The 14508-nt window shown below is 35.3% G+C and overlaps 1 protein-coding gene across 1 annotated transcript in view; it reads left to right on the top strand.

The window, feature by feature from the left end:
- The window catches only part of CNTN5 (contactin 5), a 315435-nt gene that overhangs the window by 126489 nt on the left and 174438 nt on the right, over positions 1-14508 (top strand). The window contains exon 5 of the mRNA XM_030234928.2: positions 7114-7209. Coding sequence (XP_030090788.1) covers positions 7114-7209 — 96 coding nt within the window. The remainder of the gene's footprint in view (positions 1-7113; positions 7210-14508) is intronic.

The raw sequence follows: 14508 nt of genomic DNA on the forward strand, positions 1-14508 counted from the left end.
TATACCACTCACTGTCAGAAACTTCTGGGAAAAGGTTGGAAATACAAACGTGTTTTTCTCAAGATGCAGATAACATTATGTAAAACAATGTGTTTAAAACTATATATTGCATTACTCAAGTGATAAAATCTGTTTGCTGAGAAGCTCTGAAAGCAGAACTGTTTATTGGCTCACTTTACTTTTGTGGTTAAATGTTGGAATCTGCATTTGAAAACTTTTCATTTGTCGCTTAAGATTGGTTGCTTATTTGTTTAGTTTTAGTTGTTGCTTCTAAATGACAGAATGAAAGCATGGAAAATACTTAACTATAATATTTTCACTTGATTCTGTGTTTTGCCTGGAAATTGCATTATGCAGACATGGAAGACAGCTGAGAAGTGCACTGAAATAATTCATGTGAGAAGGGATGAAAGCTGACAGACACAGAATGATTATAACTAAATAATCAGAACCATCATCAACTGTAACCATGAACATCCTAATTATTGTGAACTTAACATGCCAAGTTGAATCATATAGTAGCTCTGTAGTTTTCAACATAATCTTGTTTTTTTACTCTGTATGTAAATATTTATTCTAATTCACTTTGGTCTGGTACTTCGGGATTTATGAATGCAGAAATCCTACTGAAGTTCAGGGAGATTTCGGTACCTATGAATTCCCTTTTTTCTCAAGGCTCAGGGGAGAATTAAGCTTTATTAATGATACTGATGGTATTAATTAATGTTATTGAAATTAGGCATAACAAAAGGAAAAATTCTTCAATGCTATGAATTTCCTCAACCTTCCTGGGGTATCTCTCCATGCAAAATTAGATTATAGAAAAAATGAGTGGTTAGACAAGACAAAACAGTGGAAGAAGCATATAGATTCATAATTACGCAAAAATCTGTGTAGGATCACAAGTAGTGAATATTTTAATTGAAATCTAGTATTCTCTTTTAGAAAGTATGTCATGGTAAATAGTGAACCAGTCTATTTTTGACTCATAAAAAGTTTAATTTTTAAAATTAATAAAAATTAATAAATAGAAATCATCCAATCTGGGAAGGAAATTAAACAGAAAAATAATTGTACTAGATTTAATACACAATTCTATAAATCAATTTAGGGAATAGGTATATGTATTAACAACTGAAATACAGTACAATATAATAATAGCAACAAAAATAATACTTATAATGTTAACAATAGTAATAAAAATTTAATTAGAAAGGAGAAAACAGGGAGAGGGGAATAAAACCCAAGGGAGACAAGAGCTGCACTGTGCAGTTGTTCACCACCCCCTGACTGATGCCCAGCCCGTCCCCAGCAGCGATCGGTGCCTCCCGACCTACTCCCCCCAGTTCATACACTGAGCAGGGTCTCTGTGCTACGGAATATCCCTCTGGCCAGTTCGGGTCAGCTGCCCCGGCCGTGCTGCCTCCCTGCTTCTTGTGCCCTCCTCACTGGCAGAGCATGAAGCACTCCAAAGCTCTTGATTTCAGATAATCACTGCTCAGCAACCATGAGCACATCAATGTTTTGTCAACATTATTCACATAAATCCAAAACACAGCATGGTGCCAGCTACTAAGAAGAAAATTAGCTCTATTTCAGACAAAACCAGGACACTAGGATAATTATCTCTCTAATATATTGTATTATGATAGAATGTATTTGCCTCATTTATGGATTCATGATTCCGCTGTGATAGGAAATGTAGAAAACATTAAAAAAAGTTTCTGCTTACAAGGTAAACCAGCTAGACATACCCATTACATACAACTAAATGAAGAACAATAAACAGTAAACCAAGTATTTCTAAATTGTTAACATCTATAAAAATTATACTAATAAAAATATGTCATTAAGGACAGAAAAACGTTCCTTTATTTGACTGCTTATCTCCCTTTCATAGTGAAAATTTAGTTCAGTGTGTATATATTAAATTTCATGCTGATACACGTTCACAAAAAAGTGCTTTGTTTTTGCAAGAACACATACCTGAAGTGCCATTATTCAAAGACACTTCTCTATTTTTTTCTGAGAAATACTTATCTTGAAATATCTTGAAAGATTCTGAAGATGTTAGTTTAAATACAAGTACAGTATCTTATGTGTCCTTTTTCTGTTTTTCACATTTTCAGAGAGGAATTTTTAAAAATTCTCCTGGGTTCCTTGTCACCTTTTGTCAGCACTCCCTGAAAAAATCTGTGTATCGACCCCCTTTCCTTAAAACACTTTAATGGCTCTGCAGATGTACACAGAGAGAGGGTTGTGGTCATGCAGGCTTGGACTGCATCATTGTTTCTCTATACTCTCTATTTCTGTTTTTGTACAATAACTTCTCTGAGAAAAAAAAAAAAACCTTTTTCACATCATGTCGGTCTGATGATCTGTGAAGAATTAAAACCTTTCTGGTAATAAATAATAATAGCAGCAATGATAATAAGCATGGTACATTCTTTTGAATGTCATCACTTTTGAAAGTGTTTGAATCCTGCCCTTATTTTGTCACCCAAAAGTGATAGGGTAATGTGAGTTTTGAAAGTTCAAGATGTATGCTTCTTCCATTACCACTGGTGAGATGACGTTTCTGTCATGGTAGAAATCTTTTTTCCCAAACTTCCTTTCACACTTTTTCTAGTTAATAATTTCAGATTTAAAAGTTGCACTTAGGTCAAATGAGTGACCCTACTAATACAGCTCTATTTACTTAATCTGGTATTCCTACAAAATAAATGTATGTCAATATAAAATAATCTAATTATTTTCTTGGACTGTTGGATATTCTGAGTTTTGTGTTTAATTCATCCAATGTAAAACTTTCCTATACCATCACACCTGATATCTTTTCAATACCCACCTTTCATTCTTCTATGGCTTGTGTTTGTGGGTTATGAAACAGAACATTTATATTTTCCATGGTTTAGAGGGTATAGTCAAACCATGTTTTTGATTTAGGTTATAATGGGATTTTGAAAAACATGTTTTGATGGAATTCTTTTCCCTGTAAATCTTACCTTTTTTAAAGAGCTACAATTCCAGCTCAAGGTCTATTTCTTCGTCCTGTCTTTCAAATCCAAGGAGAGGAAGGCTACCCTCTCTTTGTGACAATGCAATAAATAAGTTTGTCCTTGGCCTGACAGAAGAATCTCTCCTTGTGTAGAGCTATTTTTACCTTACTGGAAAGAATATTGCCTGCTTTATACTTGTCTTTGGGTATCTTCAGGATATGTCTTTAAACATTTTAATGCATACCATATTATGTCCATTTTAAACTCCATAATAAATTTGCATATAAAACAGTTTAAACTTACAGAACCGAGCTGGCAGAGGACATTGTTCTACACCAATCTAATTTCTACTTTAAAGCTAAATTGACTGGTTTAAGTCACTGATAATGAAGTACAGAGACTTTTACAGCTTCCATGCTAGGTTAGCAAGCAATAATTGCCTACAATAAAAACAAGATCTCTTTTTCATCTTTAATTTGATCCTACTTTCATAGCAGTTACCCCTCGACTGTTGACTGGGTCACAAAAACCTGTTGCCCCCATTAGCTGCAGCAAGCTGATGAACACAGTGAATCAATGATCCCTCATGCACATACCTGAAATGCAAACTGCAGTGAAGGTGACTTGGAAGGCCATTAAGTAATAAAAACTGCTCCAACTTTTGTAGCAGTCCTTCTGTCAATGGCAGAACTTTCCCCCTTTTGTTCAAATGTTTATTTTGTTGTTAGACTTTCAAAGGTTTTTGGTTGCTTCGACTGCCTTGAGGTTTTTCTCATTTATTTCCCTTTACTCCTTTCACTTTCTGTAGAAGTGTTTCCTTTTCTACTGAGTCTTGTTAAAATTGATAGTCTTGTGGTGGTGTCACTGTCTCACAATGCAGATTAATACATAGGTATATGTGCTGAGAGAAACCCATGCTTTAGCTCATATCCAAAAAATGGGAATAGGCACTGTGGAGAGAGCAGCACTACCTGACAGCTCCTTTGGATTAGGTATAGAAATTCCAAAGTTTATAACTTCTCTCAAAGATCAAATACTTCACTGAGCTTATGTAAATACACTTGCAGTGTAAATTTGACATCCAGAAAGTGCTGCACCAAACCCATTGGATTTAATGTCTGGCATCATCAGTAGCTCTGGAATTTCTCTATTAATTTCCCTTTTACAGTGGAGACCACACCTGTCTCACAGGTGTCTCACTAGTGATACTATATAAAAAATTTCCAGTAAAGGAAATTTGGTTTCCCCTGCTACATGCACTCCATATAAATGTGCAGTTTGCATATATATTGTTAATAATAAGTTACAGTAGAAATGTAACTTACTATCAGACAGGACACTTAAATACATTTTTTCAAAGCAGTCAGTGCTGTTTCTTATGTTAAAAAGTATGGGAGTTATGCAGCTGAACCCCAGGAACTGCTTTGAAAATAACAGTATGTGTTATCATCTTTGGCACTAGCACTGAGATATGGGTAAATTAATCTTTCAGGGCAAAAGATGAACACCTATGGAGCACAAAAAGGCATTTTTTTATCAATCAGCCATAGACATCATAATAAGCTGAAGGACAGATTCATTCTGTGTGGGGCATTCTGACATGTCACACGTGTTGCAGGTTTATACTGCAGCAAGAGTAGTGAACCGAAGGCTGGTGTGGCTGTGTGAGAGGTTGCAGTTCCCACCTCTAAAGCTGGGTTCTATCCACCTTTTCTTTTATTCTCTACTTCTTTAGAGTTTTAAAGTGAAATGAAAGGTGTTTGTGCAAATATTTGGTAGCTGCCTTTTTTTTTCCAGTGTGGATAGATATGTAATGGCTGAGATTTACAAGAAAGTAATTAAATTTTCCATTAATTTGATTTTTCCTTATTGCATTTATTACTTTAATGTGGGAGAATTGCAAGCATGATCCTTCACCTTTCCTTCCTTTTAAGCTTCTCTACATTTATTTGTTTTACAGCTAAATCCCTTCTTTTGTACCTGCTAATCCTTTTTCTGCTGTATGCTAATAAGAAATCCAGTTCAGAACCAAGAGATAGCCAAAAAAAGCTGAAATTCAAAGCTCTTTGATACTTTCCCCCTTTAGTTTGAAAATAATTGTTTTGAAGAAACAGAAACTTGAGTCATACATAGTACTTTTGTTTTAAAACGAAAAAGAATAAATTTGATTTTCATTTCGTGAAAAAAAAAAAGTATATTTTTCCATCCCAATGCACATTCAAAGCAGGAAATGGAAGAAAAGATATTCAAAGGTTGCTATAACTAATAGGAAAATAGCATTTAATCACCTGAGGACTTAACTAGGAAATTTCAATTACATGATGTGCTCCTATGCAAACTTTTCATGCAGGATGTACCAGTCCACTATTTTCTGGACACAAAATAATAATTACTTTTCTGCAGAAAATGCTTTCAGGTAATATGCATTAAGAGACACTTTTATGAGAAATTACACCAGAATTTATTATAACCCATGGCATGCTTATTTTAATATGCAATACAATATTTAAATTTTTATTTATGTATTGACTAGTAAAATTTTTCAAAGTTTTGTAGTGTAACTCTAATTTTAAAAAAATTCTGCTGGATCCTACATACTTTTTTTTATTCAAGCATGATACCTGTTGTTGAAATCAAAACACTAACTTATTTTGGCCAAAGACAGCACAAATTTTAATGTATATAAATTTTAAACTTCTGCCTGTGCCCAAAACATAATTTAGAAATGTGAAAAAAAAAAAAGCAGCAACTCAAATTACTTTTGAAAATCATTGGACATCAGTTTTATGCTCTACTAGGTCTGAAGCAAGATGAGGACTTTCAGCATCTGATAGAGAAAAGTCAACTGAGTGCAGTTAAGATAGGAATAATTCTGCTCCAATTGTTCAAGCTGTTTGGTGTTTGGCTCATCCCAGCACTCTGGGCTGCATGCAGAAATTTGGAAGTATGGCTACAGGTCGCTCAGTGTTAGTGAGAGAAGCTCCCACTGGCCCAATCTATTCATATTTCTGATCCTCATTTAATGCTTGCTGAAGCTTCTGTATCCTTTCCAAGAGATCTTGTTTCTGCTCTCTTCACCTGATCCACATCAGATGGAAAATTTTCCAGAAAACCCCTGAGAGAACAGAGGCTTCAAACACCATCAGTGGCTCTGAGAAATGGGTGAAGACATCAGTCTGACAGCAGAACTGAACTCTCATATCTCTTTACTGCAGATATAAATTCTAGAGCATTACTATCCACAACAAATATGAATCCATGTTAAGTGTTCTGTGTGGTAAATGGAATAACAGGATCTTCTGGTTGAGAGGCTTTAAATAATCACAATGAATTCTTCATAGCAGTGCCCTACAGCTTTATTCAAAAATTTTTGTTCCAATTGTTAAATGTTTCTTATTGCTCTGATGGAGGGAAGATATGTTTACCTTCAACTGGTTTGGGCTTATAGCATCAGAAAAATCATAAGGAAAATATTTGAAAGAGTAAATAGGCTATAGAGTAGAAATGTTCTATAGTTTTAGAACCACTGTGTTGATTTTCCTTTCTGTCATCACCACATCCTGTCTGCATTGCCCAAGTGGGATCTGCAACATCATCAGTCTGAATGTTAGCAAAGGTATTCCCTCCAGAATTATTTCTTCTTTTTCACTGTATATGAATCTCTTCTACTGAGGGAGAAAATCAAGCAGGATATAGTGCAAGGAAATAAAAGCACTATTAAATGTATTTGTAAATGGCATACATACATATATATATATATATATATATATATATATATATATATATATATATGTATATATATATATATATATATATGTATATATATATATATATATATATATATATATATATATGTATATATATATATATATGTATATAGTCTGTTGCTTTTTTGCCATAGTGTATGTAAGTGCACTAAAAAAGGGATAAAGTGCTGATGCAACATGGAAGTTTTTGTAATGGAAATAGATTTATTTGTCAGGCCCTCCTATTATAGATCAAGGTATAAAAACAGGAACAGTCAGCTTTAAAAGAGGAAATAAAATGTAAGTCACAGTAGCCACAAAATTTAAAATCTTTGGTGTGTAACTAAAATGCTCTGTTCTTTTGATAGATCTGGGGAATTTTAGCGGTCGGACAAGAAGTGCTGTGTCTGTACGCGAAGGCCAAGGAGTTGTTCTGATGTGCTCCCCTCCACTTCATTCTCCAGGTACAGTAGGCTGCCCCTGTATTCATGTTCCTCTTTTTCAGTTTCCTCATTATTGGATGGCCAGGATTTTAGATACAGTATGTATTTGATTGTGGAACTTCAAAAATGAGATATCCACAATTCTTCTGACAGTTTTTGGAGTACCAAAGGACTAATTTAAGCTCATATATTGCAAATGCCAATAAGTAGCAGCAGAGTTTCTGTTACAAGAGTGTGTAATTCCTGGTGCAAAACTTGAATGTAGCAATAGTCTCCATGCCATCAGAAGTATATATGTTGCCTTGAGATCACAAAAGATTGCTTATAGTGTTTAGAAGCCTTCAGAAATTGCTCCAAATTCCAATGTCATGATACTTATGTTGAATACAAATTTTATTTTCTTTTCAGTAGTAGAGACATGACTTGGTTACTTCCTTTCACTGTACAACTTCGTTTCATAAAACTGCATCATTGCTAAAAGTCAGAATTACCATAAATTCTATGAAATTCATGTGGATTCCCACATGAAAAAATAGGTATTCCAGAGAGGTTACTTTTTTGCTTTGCAAACTGAAGCAAAATGTGCTCGTGCAAAATCTGTAGACAGCTGGGTGCATCCTTATATTTGCATGCCATACAACACCTGGAGACACCATGCTGGACAGAATAACTTCTTTTTAAGCAGATGCAGTATACCCTATCCTTTTCTTCTCTGGGAATTAAGGTCTATACTGAGGAGATTTTTCTACTCCAAATTTTGGGCCTGAAGAAAAGTAACATTGCAGGTGGAAGATCTGCAGAAAATGAAATCTCCTCTGAGTTTCTGTTAGGAAAATGTGTTTAGTATCTATTTATACTACAAGGATTGTTATTACTGTATTACAGTTATCAATGCCATCTCTTTGCTTTTCTCTCTTCTGAGCAGATTCTCTTGTTGAGGTTGACTCTACAATCTCTTTATGAGTTTGACACTGCAGTCTATATGATGTAATTGAGTACATGATGTTAAGGCTTGATAGTGATAAGTAAACTGAGAAGGAAAAGATGTAGGCAGAAAAAGTGAGAGGCGGTTTCAGCAGTGCAGCTGAATTTCATTTCCCCAAACAAGCTGAGATGGAAAAGATAGATGGGCATAATTCAAGGGTGAAATTGTCATACACCTTTTAACAGCTGCCAGTCCACAAAATGCATCTTTATATATCATCAAAATATTTAGAGTTACTTTCCTGAAATTATGCTTCTGAGTTTTATTTAATCAGATTTTAACACTAATGTTCCACAAACATTACCTTTGATGGTGAAAACCAGCATCTTTCATTTTCATCACTGGGACAGCAAAACCCCTGCTGTGCAAACTACAGTGCTCAGAAACAGTATCCAGTTGTTTTAATTTATATTGTTTGAGTACCAGTAGCCTATGCCAAAAAGAAAATTACTTCCAGAAAAATACTTTGGTCCTTTGTTGACATAATTTTTTCACCATAGCTAAGCCAGAAAAGGTTCTACAGAGTGATGAAGTAATCAGCAAAAGCTGGAAAATTACACTGATATGCAGATGTAAATATAAGCTGCTATCAATGGGAAGGGGACTTGGCCTCCCTTCCTTTTGTTCATTTCAGAATGCAAGTAATTCAGTTCTTCATCCAAAGGGTTGTCAAGCCCTGGAACAGGCTGCTAAAGGAAGTGGTGGAGTCACAATTCCTGGAGGTATTTGAAAAGTGTGTAGATGTGGCCATTAAGGGCATGGTTTATTGCTGAACTAGTGCTGGTTTACTGCTTGGACTTAATGATGTTAGCAGTCTTTTCCAGCCTTAATAATTCTATGTTTCTATCACAGGAAATTTGCTTCTAGCTTCTTATTTGCAAAGCACTGGGGGCTAGTAAGTTCTTGTGGTACTGCAGTGGGACTGGAAGTGGTATTAATACAAGGGCTGGAGTCTCGCTGGAAGGGGGAGAGCTATTCTACTGGCCTGGTCATGTTTCAAAAATAAATCATTTTACAAAGCCCTGGCAATAAAATACAAGTCATTAATGAAAGCTGACTGCCAGATCAGAGTCCACTTGGAATAAATAATTCTGGAAAAAACCTGAAATTTCAGAGTGAAGTGTATGAATTTAATTCTGAAATTTACAACAAATGTGAAACTTCCAGGTAAAAAGGTCTTTTGCCAATACTTCAAGGATTTGTGTGCAGGAACATCTCAATTTTTTTTTAAGCATTCAGTTTTTCAGTACTCCATTTTAGTTTCTGTGTTTGATTTGCAAAGATGGTATTATCTTCTAAATAGCCTTAAGAAATTCTGAACAACAAAATCACACAGGAGACAAACTTTCAAGGGGATCCTAAGATGTTATAGTGGATATATCTAAGCTAAAGACTATTCAGAGCATGTTTGCAATGTGTGAACATCTCAAATTAACAAGACCATGAGTTATGGGAGTGTTTTTGGTGATAGAGAATTTTTTGTGGATGAACACTGCAAGCTTTGCTATATTGATTTATTCACATTGATCAGCACCTTTAGAAATAATTTTCAATTACTTATCACAGGAGATAAATCCATGATACAATATCAAGCCTAATAATTCTCCACAACCTTGTAAGCAATTTGTCTTTCAACAGAATCTCATTGCTCAATCTCTCCAGTCAATAACTGCATATGAGCTTGCCCAAGAACTTCAGCTTGAGCCCCTTTAGACACTGTGGTAAAAGAAAGATGAGTTAGCCAAAGAACACTGTATTGAGAGAGATATAGTTTTATTAACATGTTTTCAAATGGAAGATAAAGTAAATATTTTTGATTAAATAGTACCTACATTCTATTCTTAAAGAACAGAATTTTAGAAAAAAGTCTGAAAGCCTTTACAAAGCACCACTGACTGAAAAAAATACTACACTGATTTCTCTTGACAAGGTTTTAATCAGAGAGCCAGTTTCATATGCATATAGACTTGATTTCTGTTTATTTATGCTGTTATATATTATCAAGAGGTAATGCATTAAACATACAAACACACACAAATTTGTGATGCATTTCTATTATTCATATAGGCTTTCATTAGATTGTAGTCCAAATATTTTACAGGGCAAACAAGGGGGAACATGAGGTGGCAAGCATACCTGAAATAGATTCTGGATATTGCCATGCAGATTCAGATGAGAGAATTATCTCTTTTGTTTAATAAATGAGTTTTTCAAGTTATTGTCATGCTTGCTGAGTATGCAACAAACAGAGGGAGTTTTTTTGGAGAGAGATTATCCACTCTTTCAAAATGGTGAAGGAAAATATTTTCAATGGTAAGATTTTTCTGCCAATTCTTTATGTCAAACAGCCACCAAGAGATTGTCACCTCCTGCTTTTCCTGGACCATTGTTCATAAAAAATGCTGCCTCTTACTTCCTTGGGAGTGCTGCATCATTTTGATGTGCCTACTCCAGAAGCTCTCCCACTAGCACTGTTTTTGTTGCTAATCCTTAACTTGTCTCCTGTGAAATATATTAAATGTGGATAATTTGATCATTCATAAACATAACACTTAATCTTTTTTTTTTCTTCCATAAACACAATATCTGAATCTTCCCAATTATTTCTTTTCTCCAAGAGGGGTTTCCTAGGCAGTTAACTATTAGTTGTCCTTGCTAAGCAAGAGTTACATTAATTACCAACTGCTTAAATAACAAGCTTTGTTTGATGTTTCCAATTCAAAATGCCTCTACTGCTTTCTTTCCATAAACAGGATTATGGTTTTTCATTGTGGTATTCTAAATGATGTAAATATAGGGTTTTATTCAGTCATTTAATCATCTTAATTACAAGGTTTACCACAGCAAGATTAAAAATGAATGGAAGTTTTCATCCAGATTTACATGTTTCCCTCAGAATTAATACTTTCAGCTGAGCTTTTTAAGGCTTTTATTCAAGGCTTTCAGTATGAGCTTAATGGAGAACGACGGTTCCCATTGTTAGACTGAGCAGAGCTCTGATGCACACAGGGGAAGGCAGATGTGTGCTCCATCCTGCCTCAGAGGGATGCTGCCGTCTGGAGGGAGCTCTGCTGCATAATCTATCTGCAGCATGTGACATCTGTACAGATGTTTAACTGCAACATTTTGTTTTTTAATCTTTTTCTAAAGGGTAAAGCTAATCTTACAAAGTTTGGAAACTGTGCTGTAAGCTGCATCATTTGTACCTCCCCTTTACTCTTATAAAACTATATTTTTCATGAGAAAAGTTTCATCAAAGCTGATTAATGCCAGTGCCATGGGATCACAGTCCCTCCCATCCTTGTCTGGATGTCTGCATACTGTGCTGTTAAACAGGCAAGCTGCTAAAAACTCCTGCTACCATGTGCTAGAAACTTTTGTCCTGTTTTCTTGGTCGTCATATTAATTGGAGAAACTCACACAAACTAAAGTTTCTTTAAGACATTCTAAGCTCAGACATAGTCAGACATCCAACCCTGGAAGTAAACACAAACCTATCACTTCTTCCTGTTCAGGGTCTGCTAAAGGAACATGAAAGCTGCATTTGCAATAAATCTGCAGTTTTGGGCTGCAGCTTCACTACTGCTTGGAAGCAAAGTCCAACTGAAGTGCAACATGGCCTTAGAACTCCCCTGGTTTGGACACTGCACAGATTATACACAAAAATAATAAGACAGGCTGTAAATCACCTCATTCAACTAGAGAATGGTTAGTAAACTTCTCCAGGCAATTTAGTTATGATAAGATGGTTATATTTGGGCTGGACTGTTCTTAGTGTGCTCATTACATTGTTTATGGGCAATTGGCTCAGATATCTACATACCTGACACAGAAAATTCTGTTCTGAAGGGGTCCATGCACCCTCTGGATCTCAATTTACTAAGCTGATTTTGGGAATACAATTCTCAGATGCCTGTCTATATGTAGCTGAAGGTCACAAGGTTTTTTTAAGATTGTGTTGTTATTTCAAAATTAAGTCCCAGGATCCAGACACCCAACAGTAACATTTCAGTCTACAACATCAAAAAACTTCTGTCCTATATGTAAATCCAGCCATTACCAGTTTCTTCAAAATCACAGGAAGCCTTCAATATCTTGGATTTCTGATGCTCCAGCCCTCTCTAGGCATGAGTGGATGCACTTCATCACGTTAACCTGTCAGTAGAGGTGAGATTTCTTCCTGACCATGGTTTATACTGTATTAAACAACATTATGTATTAAGCAGTAAAGTAACAACCAGATTCTTTTCTATCATATGGTTAATTTTTTTTTTCCAAATCTGAATTTTCAAATCAGCTTTAGCATAGAAAGCTAAATAATTTGCTTCCAGGAGAGGCCAGTATGCTGGTGAAAGTGATATCTCTCCTTTTGCCTTGAGACCAAGGCAGAATTGCTTTTCTGGTACCTGTCAAAGCACTGGAAACTCACAGTTTACCAAAACAGCTGGGTGGGTCATGCCTCTACCATGACTCTCCCTTAAGCTAAACAGAACTCATTAATCACTCAGTACCTTCCCTTGGTTTGTAGAGGTCAATATGTATGAAGCTGGCGTTGGCAAGTTGAACATTTCACATTCACTGTAAGCAGTTGTCATCTCTTCCTAACTGCTAGACTTGCTGAGAAGGTAGAACTGTCCAATACTCCAGTATAATTCCTCTTCTACTAACAGAAGTGAGGTTGAGAGGAGCACTGATGTTTGAGGGTTGGGGGGGGTTTTATTGTTGGTATTGTTTTATATTCCTATTAAAATCCTAGCATCCTAGACTTCACTAGCAGTTGAACTGCACTAAGGGGATCTATATGGACCCTATAGAATACTCAGTTCTATTTTGTTTTTCTCATAATTACATGCCATAGTTTGTTCTGCACTCATTTTAATTCCTAGTAGGAGGCTGATGCTGGGAATCAGACACAGGCCACTTAAGTAACAATAGTAGAAAATAATTGCTTACTGCACAGGATGGAAAGGTTTGTTTAATAAACACTTACTATGTCACATATAAAATACAAGATGACAAATTTCTCATCTCTAATTTGCATGTCTATAACTTATAAATTATCTTCACAGAAAGTTTTAAAACCTCTGTTTGAGAGTTCCATGTACGTATCTAACAAGTTAGATATCATGAGTTGAAGGGTTACTGCATTTGCCTATTAGATTTTCTTAAAGCCCTGTGGTGATTTGTCTTCTATGGATAACTTGAATAAACCTTAAATTTTGCAGTTATGGGAGAATAAAAAGCATTACAGGGCAGGTTCAGAGTATCTTAACCTTTATATTCCTATCCAAATTTAATTTCATAGGGTCATCTTATCTCTTCACACATCACATATTTGCTTGGAAGAATCATAAAGGTGTTTCACTCTTACATCATCTATTTTTTCACTTTTACTGGACTGCTTTTGAAACTTTCATGTCTAGTAGTGATAATTCACATGGGTGTTATCTTTAAATAGAATGTCCATGGCTCCTCACATTGCTTAACATAGAAATTTGTGTTCTTTATTTGTGTAACTGATTGATGACCATGCCTGTAGTTTTCATTATGGAATGAAAAAAAATGCAATTAACTTTTTTTCTTCTATGGTCTTTTCATTACTCAATACATGACCGATAATTTTGCTGCTGACTTCCCTGAAGGACATTTTAAGGTTTCCTTCCTCAGTCTTGTTGAAGGCATTCATCTGAGGATATGAAATTCAAGAGTTTGGGAATTACAAAGTTTTCTGTAGGGCAGCATTTTAACAAGCTGAATTTGCCAGAGTGGAGTTACTCCCAGTCTGCTGGTGATGTGTTGTTATTAGATTTTAATTGCTTTTTAATGATTACACATGCCCCAAATTCTAGACAATGTCTGTATGGTAGGTGTATGGAAAAATAATTCTAGATTTTCTCTCATTTTTTGTTGGATTGGGTTTCTTGTGTTGTTGTTGGAGTTTTGGTGGGTTTTTCTGGGTTTTGGATTTTTTTTTGTTGGTTGATTTGTTGGGATTTTTGTAATTTGAAATGTAAAAAAATAACAAAAATGCATTACTGGTCCAACTGTAGTAAATTCTTCCAAGGCACTTGTAAATATTAAAAAAACCTACAAAAACAAAAAACAGGAAAAAAACCTACAAAATTTTCCAGATATTACCGTTGTTGAAAAATCTTCCTCACCCTCTCAAAAATGTTAGTAATTCTTTCAAATAATACACTAACTTACACTAGAAACTGCAAGTTATATGTCCCTAGACCCACAGGATCACTCACTAGAGCTGTTTTTCCCCTCAGGGACTATGAAAGCTCAGTGAGAAGAAGATGGTTGACCTTGCCCAATTAAGGCAGCACACA

This window comes from Serinus canaria, chromosome 1, assembly GCF_022539315.1.
Source record: "Serinus canaria isolate serCan28SL12 chromosome 1, serCan2020, whole genome shotgun sequence".
Classification (NCBI taxonomy): Eukaryota; Metazoa; Chordata; class Aves; order Passeriformes; family Fringillidae; genus Serinus; species Serinus canaria.